Source organism: Ursus americanus, chromosome 19 (genome assembly GCF_024610735.1).
Source record: "Ursus americanus isolate L20-20 chromosome 19, mUrsAme1.1.p, whole genome shotgun sequence".
Classification (NCBI taxonomy): Eukaryota; Metazoa; Chordata; class Mammalia; order Carnivora; family Ursidae; genus Ursus; species Ursus americanus.
The window spans coordinates 39595342-39605991 of NC_142145.1; the positions used below are offsets into that span (position 1 = coordinate 39595342).

General features: G+C 39.3%; 1 protein-coding gene across 4 annotated transcripts in view; it reads left to right on the forward strand.

The window, feature by feature from the left end:
• Positions 1–10021, forward strand: part of DSC2 (desmocollin 2) — a 35409-nt gene extending 25388 nt beyond the window's left edge. For 2 of the 4 annotated variants that reach the window (XM_087869904.1, XM_087869905.1), the window contains exons 12-17: positions 2129–2356; positions 4594–4830; positions 5180–5304; positions 6742–6999; positions 7671–7716; positions 7803–7928. In XM_087869904.1, the coding sequence (XP_087726030.1) occupies positions 2129–2356; positions 4594–4830; positions 5180–5304; positions 6742–6999; positions 7671–7706 (884 nt within the window). In that variant the 3' untranslated portion in view covers positions 7707–7716; positions 7803–7928. Of the gene's footprint in view, positions 1–2128; positions 2357–4593; positions 4831–5179; positions 5305–6741; positions 7000–7670; positions 7717–7802 lie in introns of all 4 variants that reach the window. The other 2 variants (XM_045781933.2, XM_087869903.1) reach the window with 1 other exon arrangement.
• The last annotated feature ends 629 nt before the right edge of the window (positions 10022–10650 follow it).

Below are 10650 nucleotides of genomic sequence, written 5' to 3' on the forward strand. Positions count from 1 at the left end.
GAGGTCAATTTTTAAAGACAATGTGATCAACCAGACTCAGTAAGCCATGTGCTTCCAACTCTGTGGACTCCAATGGCGAGAAATGTTCAGGACATTCCGCAGTCCCAATTTTCACATAGAGCCAGAACACAGCACATAGCATGAGCACAAGAGACTTTGAGAGGTGAAATTATTCTGTCCTACGAAAAGTATGCCAGGGAGATAAAATACAGAGCTCCCTGCTTTCTTTGTTTCCCTCTCCTCTCTCTTTTTTTAAGCTGTCCAACGGGAGAGATCGTTGCATTGTTTCTTACATCTCATTCCTTCTCTCCTGGTTCCTTTCTCTTCTTGCTGGTATTCGTCCTTTACTGGTTCTCCCAATGGTGTGGTCTAGGTGATAAACCCTACCCATTTTATTCCGAAAAATATTTTAATGTCATTCTCCTGCCCGATTTGATCATTTGACTTGATGTAAAGTTTTGAGTCAAGTCCTTCTTTCCCTCAGCACTGTGCACGTCATACTCCATTATCTTCTGGCGTCTCATGGTGCTGAGGTTTTTTTCTACTGTCAATCTCGTTATTGTCCATTCATAGTTATTATGTCTAGGCAACTTTTTTGGCTCCCTAGGTTGCATTCTGTAGTTTTAATACAATGTTTATGGTGTGAGTTTATTTTTATTTATGTAGCACTGCTGTCAGCATATATTTAAAAAAAAAGAGAGAGAGAGACCCATGCTTCTCTTTAATTCTGGGCTATCCTCAGCAATTTTCTCTTTAAATAGTGCTTCCCTGCCATTCTATTTATTCTCTTCTTCTAGAGTGCCTGTTAGAGCAATGTTGCTGTTTTATTTCCACTGGAATTTAAGCTCTAATTTCATTGTTCTTTAAACAGTTACCTTGGAGATACTACATATGCGTGTTTCAGAGACGTCTTGCGTTGAGTGAATTAATCTTCCGATGGGCGATTTTGTTGGTTTTCCTTTCAGCGTTGCTCTTGCTCGTTCTGGAATTTCGACTAGCAAGCTTATATTACACAGGAGGTGTTCAGTTTGCTTTCTGTTTTTGGTTTCTTCCTCTCTCCCCCCAACTTTACCCCATAGCAGTCTTACAGTTGCCTTCACCTTGTCCTCTTCTGGGACCCACATTGCAGAACCAGGTCTCCCGGTTCTGCCTCGATGTCACTGCAGGTATCACAGGTCCTGTCGCCTTGGTCGAGGTTGTGCCCGCAGGCCGTGCCTGGTCTTCCAGCTTTCCCAGGGTGGCAGCTTCACATAAGCCCCAGCCCCAGACGGCAGGCAGCATAGGTCTGTGGATCTTCTTGTCCACCGTTGATGTCCCAAAGCCTCCAGACTGAGCAGAAAGAAGAAGTGGTCTAGAGACACAAGTCGTGGGTTTGTGTTCAGTTTCAGGCTTTATAGCTGTGTGACTGATTTATGGCCTGGACCCACGTCCACTTCGTCTTTGAATCCCCTAGATTTTCCAGTACGGTGCCCTGTACAAAGTAGTTACCTTTATTAAAGATAGAGATAGATGCATTCCTTAGGCTGCAACCACTGTGATTAGTTTGGTTTAGAGTTTCTGGAGTCTTACCACCCTTTAAACGTTTCTATGTATTATTTTGCTCTCATCTTCCCAATCCATATCTTCTACCTTTTGGTTTCCCGGCTCTAAAACCTTCCGCACTTTCTATATGCATATGAAGTTCCGGGCTCCTTAGGTTGGCTTTCGAGGACTCTTTGCTCTTCTCTGCGGTGTCAGTTCCAGCCAATCTGCTGTCCCCCTCGTTACGTCTAGAACATGGGCGTGCATACTGTGCTTTCCCACCTTCTCAGACTTCCTTGTGCTTGTATGTACACCACAAGTGCCCTTGGTCATATGTTCTCCTTTCGAAACATCAGTCAAAAGTAACCTCCGTAAAAGTTTCCATGGCTTTTGCAGCTATTTTGTGAATGAATGACAAATCGAATAGCAGTTATTTCAGATAGCACAACCTATTTGAAAGTGATCATTTTTTTTAAGCATTCTTTAAGGGCATAGCCTGCAACTGTGCTTGTCACTGCCATTTATATGTTACTTTTTTCCGATGTACAATTTCCTAGTGAAAACTCAGAACATTTAAAAAATTCTATTTTTTCATCCACTTTTCTAGATGGGAGAACATGTACTGGGACACTGGGAATTATACTCGAAGATGTGAACGATAGTGGCCCAGTTATACCGAAACAGACAGTGGTAATCTGCAAAACTGTCATGTCATCTGCGGATATTGTTGCTGTCGATCCTGATGGGCCTACGAATGGCCCGCCCTTTGATTTCAGTTTGGACAGTGATGCTGATTCAGACATAGAAAGAAAGTGGAGATTGACAAAAATTAACGGTACGTAAATGCCGTTAATACCAACTTAGTTCTTAGCCTGTACTTCTGACTTTAGCCACGAGAGGACCTATGGTGACAGGAATGACAAACACGAAGGGGCTCTCTCGCCCTGCCAGCTGCATCACTCCCTCCATCAGCTCTCAACCCTTCGGTCTCCTGACTGTCCTACCCACAGGGCCTGAAGTCCTGGTCACCCAGCACTCCAGCTTTCACGACTCACAGTCTGCTGTAAATTGAGTGGGTTTGCCTTTAAAGTGTCCTTGAGTGTGAATTTCAACCCCGTACTTCCAATGAATATTCCTCCATTTTCTTTTTTTTTTTCTTTTTTTTTTTAAAGATTTTATTTATTTATTTGACAGAGATAGAGACAGCCAGCGAGAGAGGGAACACAGGCAGGGGGAGTGGGAGAGGAAGAAGCAGGCTCACAGCGGAGGAGCCCGACGTGGGGCTCGATCCCATAACGCCGGGATCACACCCTGAGCCGAAGGCAAATGCTTAACCGCTGTGCCACCCACGCGCCCCCTCCATTTTCTTTTATGACAAATTAGAACACAAAATTCTAAGCCAAGGGAAGGGGAACAGGAAGGGAGAAGGAAAACAAGGACGCATAGAAGCTACAGTGATGAGTTAAGACCTGTGTCCCAAATCCTGCGCTGTGAACTAACAGCCTTTTCAGTCTTATTAACAAAATTCTGGGGTGTGTGTGTGTGTGTGTGTGTGTGTGTGTGTAAGGTTATCAACTGTTCTTTCTTGGGAAGAACTAACCTTATTTTTAGATTTTCTCCTTTCTACTGATTTGGTGTCATAACATTTCTTTTTAGATCGTGTGACAGGAGGTAGTAATTTTGTTACTTCATAGAGTAAAACATTGGCAGGATTATGTCGGTCAAAACGTGTTACCTTAAAGTTCTACTCATCTGTGAAATAACCCAAAAGTCTGGGAAACACGAAGTTAAGAAGAATGTATCCCAAAGAGTCTTTGAAGTCGAATAGGCTATGTTAAAAGCTGGTTCCACTGTTTATTAGTGATATAAATATGACCATGTTGTTTATTCTCTTTGGGCCTTAATTTACTCATACGTAAAATGGGATTATTTGGGGGAGTAAACAAAATAATGAATGCGTCAGACCACAGCACATTATACGTAATACATTTTGGTTTTGTTAGTCTTTTCATTATTTTTTACGCATAGACTTACCAAGTTAACCATGCTTTCTTTTAAAATGGACTTACTGATTTATTTACCCAAACACCCAATTTTTTTTTTTTTAAGATTTTATTTATTTATTTGACAGAGATAGAGACAGCCAGCAAGAGAGGGAACACAAGCAGGGGGAGTGGGAGAGGAAGAAGCAGGCTCATAGCGGAAGAGCCTGACGTGGGGCTCGATCCCAGAACGCCGGGGTCACGCCCTGAGCCGAAGGCAGACGCTTAACCGCTGTGCCACCCAGGCGCCCCAAACACCCAAATTTATATTTAGAGCTTCAAACACCCTAAAAATACATGGGACTGTCACACTAGGCCAGTTAAATGGAGAGGGATTATTCTTAGGCGTGGGCATGTGGCATTTACATTCAGAATAGTATTTTATCTTTGGATCTGTACCCAAGACTGAACTGGATATTGACCTGGATATTTTCTACCCTTGACCTAAAAAAAATAAAAAGTTTGCAGTTGGTCCCAGAGTCCTATAGGACTGTGAGACTGTATAGCATTAGGACAGCTCACACCTGCCCTTATGTTCAAGGTCAGCCATGTTCGAAGTTGTCAGAATCAGTCTCTTGCAGTGAGTCACAACTGTTTATGTTTGTTTGGCACAATATATGAAAACAGAGTAAGGGGGAACATACAGAATTTCAGACAGTTGCTCTCTAATGAGCCACATATACAAGAAAATTGCACTGAATGGTGAGATTAAAAATTTTCAAACATAGGATAAAGACCAGCGTCTTAACACGCCTGTCACTTGTGATAAGAAGGGTTTGTGTATGGACAGAAAAATATATTATTATAAAAGCCAAAGGACGTTTATGTAAGAGGCAGCAGAGAGAAACTTGTGTATGCAATGTGTTTACCGTTGCTGTAGATGAGAACTCCTCAGTCCCCTCACGTTCTCCGTCCTGCGGCTGTGGTGCCTTCCCATCAGGAAGATCCATTTGTCGGGAAATATGGCGACTATCCTAACTCTGGGAGAAATCAGGGACATTCTCTATCACTCAGTTTTATTTTCTTTCAGATACGGCAGCTCGTCTTTTCTTTCAGGAGGACCTTCCATTTGGAACATACAGAGTACCTGTCAGAGTCACAGATAGACACGGCCTGTCCCTCATCACTCCATTAAACGTTATGTTATGTAACTGTGTTACTGAAAATGACTGCACACTTCGCACAGATACGCGGACCGGCCACGGAGAAGTGAGACTTGGAAAGTGGGCCATCCTTGCAATATTGTTGGGCATAGCCTTGCTCTTTTGTAAGTCCCTTCACCAACTCGGATAATAGCCTTTGCGATAACTTTCAAGACCCGTTCTTAGAATCAGGACTGCTATCTGTGGCTGTTCATTTGTACGTAGTTCTATTTCTGCTTAACACAACATATTGAATTTATATATTGAAAGAACTGTTCTCGTGTTAGTCGCAGCATCGACATAAAATTCAGCTCAGAAACACAGCAGTTAGGACATCTTCGTGGCACACCTGTTTAGGGTGGACTTTCTCCACAAGCCGTCGTATTTACGTTTTCTGGAAAGCTGTCTTTGTATCAGTCATCTTAAATTCACGTTGTTTTATGATCAACTGAAGTAACTTCTCTCATCCTCCAGGTATCCTGTTTACCTTAGTCTGTGGGGGTACTGGGGCAGCTAAGCAGCCCAAAGTATTTCCTGATGATTTAGCCCAGCAGAACCTCATTGTGTCAAACACAGAAGCTCCAGGAGATGACAAAATAGTAAGTAGTTTGTTCTTTTTAAAATAAATACGAAGGACAAATTGGCCTAAACAACTATAATTATCTTTTCTGAGAAAAGTTCTTTTGAAATCAGGTAACTGACAATATATACAGTTTCATCGGTCCTAGGGACTAGGTAACACGATGTCGATTCTCATCGTGCTGTATGGCCTTTCAGTGTGGTCGTATGGTGTTACTTAATAGAAAAATCCTTTAGCATCTCATTCTTTCTTTCTTTTTTTTTTTTTTTAAAGATTTTATTTATTTATTTGACAGAGATAGAGACAGCCAGCGAGAGAGGGAACACAAGCAGGGGGAGTGGGAGAGGAAGAAGCAGGCTCCTAGCGGAGGAGCCTGATGTGGGGCTCGATCCCATAACGCCGGGATCACACCCTGAGCCGAAGGCAGACACCTAACCACTGTGCCACCCAGGCGCCCCGCATCTCATTATTTCTACTTAAAATGTTTCGTGACTTCAACTTTAGGTCCAGTCTTTTTTATATATTGAAACTGCTGTTTGTGCTGTAAGAATATTTCATTTTAATTATTCACGGATCATCAACATAATTATTTTAATTTTTTTTCTGGCAACAGCAATAAAATGACTACAAGCTTTGATCAGTGTGGGAAGAACTTTAATGGAGTCTTTCTGGTTCTAATATGGGTTAGAAGGAAGCCTGAGGTCAAATATGTGAAATGGCAGTGCTAGCGAGTGACTACAGAGCTCCAACTTCAATTTCTAGCCTACTACATGGATGAGGAACACGCACATTTCCTACAAAGAGCATAATGATGATAAGAACAGGATTTAGAAAACAAAAGTGTGTTGACATCTAGGAAGGTATTGGGAAAAAAATAAAACTTAGGGTTTCCTAGAAAAACGCAGCATAGAAAACTAGTGGCCAGAGCTTTGGTGTTCTTATTTTCCTTGCTGATTTATTTGTATTTATTGAGATCGCAAGGATTTATTATCCCCGCTGGGATTTTTATGGCAACTCTTTTTTCTCTATTTTTGTTTTAGTTGAGGGGAACGACATTAGACACTGAATAAAAATACCGATCATTTCTGTTTCTGCTCTAGTCGGGTGAAGGGAGTGAATTTAAACCAAGCACAGTAAATTCAAGTGAGATGTTGCTACCGGAATCCTGATTTTGAGCCTTGAGATTTTGGAAGGATTTCAAAAATGACATTGTACAGCAGTCTCGGAAGTTTTTAAAGAAGGACTATACATTCAGCTTTCTGATTTGTCTCAAGGTGTAGACCGCTTGACAGCTGCAGTTTGCAGATGCATTGGACGCTGTATGAAGTACTCAGGATTGCCAAGACAGATTTAGTTCTTGCTCTCAGAGAGCTTACCTCCTAACCCAAAAATGTATGGCATTATCTGCATGTTGCTGTTGTTGTTCACCTCTATATGCAAATTGTTTGCCTTTCAGTGTTCCACAAATGGCTTCACAGCACATACTGTGGGCAGTTCGGCTCAGGGGATTTGTGGTACCCTGGGATCAGGAGCGAAAAATGGAGGGCAGGAGACCATTGAAATGGTGAAAGGCGGACACCAGACCCTGGAATCGTGCCGGGGGACCGGGCACCATCACACCCTGGATTCCTGCAGGGGAGGACACGTGGACGTGGACAACTGCAGATACACTTACTCCGAGTGGCATAGTTTCACTCAGCCCCGTCTTGGTGAAGTGAGTTTTCCTGCGTGTCCTATAAATTTATTTTGATTTCTTTTCAGCTTTCTACATTACTTCAATTTAGTGGCCTGACCCTTGTTTTCAGTTAATTATTAATCTATTAATTGTAAAGTTGTCTTCCTTAATTTTGATTTAGTAATGCTCACTATTAAGTGGATGTTTAATTTTCCTCTCAGTTTGTTTGGTTTTTAATTCTTACGGAAATAATGTTAGATGATTATTTATTTATTTATTGGATATGAAATATCTTCTTTATTTGGTGTAAAACAATGGAAAAGAATCTTTATCCCAGTTTATGTGTTTTTAATTTTCAAATATAGAAGTTATCTGTGTGATGATATTTAAATTATTTTTTTCCACGACTTTGTATTAATATTCCCCATGTGACAAATCGTATCTTAGAAACCAGAAGCGTGGTGGTGCAAGGCAACCATAGCCTTATGGTCACTAAGCCAATCTGGAAAGATCTGAGCCCACAACAGTTTGGGTTCAGTTTAATGGGTGCATCTCACTTTAGACATGATTTTGAAAGGGAAACTAATGATTACCTAATATGAACCCTCGTATACTTGCTGCCACGTATGTGAGTTTTTAGAAACATGCTATAGAGTGAATTTATAGATGATTTATGATATAGACCAATCATGTGCATTTTTTATATGTAGGAATCCGTTAGAGGACACACTCTGATTAAAAATTAAACAATGAAAGGTAAATCAAAGCAATTATTTTTATGTTAGTAAGTTTTGGTGTTTAAAATAATAATAATAAAATATATTGTGTTTCTCCCCTGGCAGAAGGTGCAACTGTGTAATCAGGATGACAAGCACAAACACGCTCCAGACTATGTCCTTACGTACAACTACGAAGGCAAAGGATCGGTGGCTGGCTCTATAGGTTGTTGCAGTGAACGACAAGAAGAAGATGGGCTTGAATTTTTGGATCATTTGGAACCCAAATTTAGGACACTAGCAGAAGCATGCATAAAGAGATGAGTGTATTCTAAGAAGTCTACAAAAGCCAGTGGCTTTATCTCCCTCCCACCCATGCTTTTTTCATTATAAGCCAGGTTTTTTGAAAAATAGCAGATGCTATGTTTCAGGTTTTCCCCTCTTTACTTCGATGGGATCTCTTTAGCCAAATGCATATTTACAGAAAAATGCTGTAAATATGTATACAAATTTCCCAAGTTTTACATAGTTATTAATTAGTTGTCTTCCACCCAAGGAGACCTAGAGATAGAAAAATTAAGGAAGTCTGCATTATTGTTTACATTTGGGCATAATGACAATAGCCAACTTACAGTGCAATAAAATGTAATGAACTCAAGTGTGTGTCATACACTACTTAAAGTATAACCTAATAGAAAATTGTAGAGAACTTGCTTTAACATTATCTTCACTGACCTAATTCATTAATCGTTTGTGTGGTGGTTGAAAACTGCTCTTCTCCTAAACATTATAAAGCGTGTACATTACATTCTTGATAATGTTTTATTCTGATAACATTACCTTTCTTTTTAAGGCAAAGGGAGAGTCCCAGCCAGGCATTGACTGTTAATACAATTCCATTTTGGTGGAGTTTAGTTTCTATGTTTTATTCTGTATAAAATCCTGAACTGAATCTACGTTTCTCTGTTACCCACCTTGTCAGCGAAGTTTAAGTTTAAAAACTGCTTTAAAAATGTATTTTTACTTCTGCAGGGTTTTGGTCCTTGGTCTCTCTCTGTCTCTCTCTCTTACTATTCCTCTTTCTCTTCTCTTTATTTTTTAAATTTCTACTTGGGTTGGAGAATCTAAATATTCTAAAAAGCCATCTCTCTTCTAAAGCGAGTTTGTGTATTACGTAAGTGTATTATTCTCTGTTTCTTGAAATCAGTGTAATATTGACGTTAGTTACTGTTTCGAGTATCTTGGTCATTGCTTCATTATTTTCTCAACAAAGGAACTTTAACTTTGCCATTGAAACTGAAAGTAAGTCATGCTTTTATTAGATGCAACATTCTGTGTGAACAAAAGGCTATTTAAGATTGGAATGTGGCTAGTTAGTATCCACATAGAATATAATAGCATGTTTATAGTTCGTATCTTCAATGCAAAGATATAGTTTTTCAATGGGAAGTAATGATGGTATTTGAAATAAGCTTTGAGGTACAGGGGTTGTGAAAGTTTTCCAGGAATAAGTATTTTATAACTTTTTAGATGAAACGACTAGTCGTATCTGTGTGTTTGAGAAGTTTTTGGTTTTTTTTTTTTTTTGTATTTTAAGATTACAGTTTTTAATAAATGTAGAGTGGGCCAAACTATTTATATTTTGAAACAATAAGACAAAATTAAACTTAACAGCCAACCAAATTCTAGGCCAGATTTCACAGTTGATTTCAGTCAATGAATTTTCTATGTATACTAACCATGTGGACATTTTAAATGTATTTCTGATAGTAACAGTTGTTAATAATGTGCCTATCTTAAATTCACAAGTTTGGCTTATGACAGTTACTTTTAAAGAGTAACATTGGGTTAATCTTCTTCAGTAGTCAGTTTATCTTTGTAATAGTTTTATTATTGTTCAGTCAAAAATACTGTTTCTCAAAGTTATTTTAAATAAATCGTGTCTACCATGTTGTGTATGGCTAGTTATAAGAAAGTAAATCAAGTAGTTTCAAAATGTTAGTGTGAGTTTGTTAATCATGTGTCCGATATGACCTTATAAGATTGTATTTGTCTTACTTTGAGAAGCGAGTCCCTTCTTTAGAATTGTGTTCTACGTTTTTCAGAATTTCAGAGTTTGATGATCATTGGTCCATTGTTATCACCACATGTATATAATTTTGCTGTTCTAAAGGTTGTCATGATAGGGGATATTGGTTAAGGTGCATAGTTTCTCTGTGTCTGTGTCTGTGTCTGTGTGTGTTTTCCTTTAATTTCATCATAAAATGGGGGATAATAATATAACTCCGTTCCTAAGGTGGCTGTAAGACACTTGAATAAAAAATGGTTTTTAAGCATGAAATTCATATAGAGTTGTCCACCTAAAAGGCACTCCTATAATACTAATGATTTAAAATATGTCACATGTACAACCCATTCTTATTAACAAAGATCAATTAAGAAAATAGGATAATTGAAAGCTGTTTTGTTTTGCTTTACTTTAGAATGCTTGTCAATTGAGAATATGTCTTTTCATAATGATTACCTGATGACTGGGTCTTGTATATCGAATGGTTCGGAACAAATACTGCAAAGATTTCTGAAGCATCTGCAAAGGATTGCCTACTTTGAAATACTACAAAACTATTAGTTCCAATTGGATGGAAAGCAGAACATCTGCTTAAAATGGGCACTAATTCTAAAACCCTATAAAAAGTTATATATGCCTAAGATTCTTCCTGCCATGCCCTTCCTAGGCTTCTGTCCTGGCTGGAAGGTTGCTTGTCTCAGAGACAAGCAATTGCTTGTCTGGGGAATTTAAGACAGTTGGCTTTAGTCAGGGTAACCCTAAAAGTACAAAGACTCCAGAGAGTGCCTTGCTGTAAATCCCAACTCCACCCTAACTGGCTGTGAGATTTGAGAAGTCACTTAAATTTGAGTCTAGTTTCCTCCACTAGATGACCTATATTTGAGGGGTGTGTAGGAGTCCATTTCA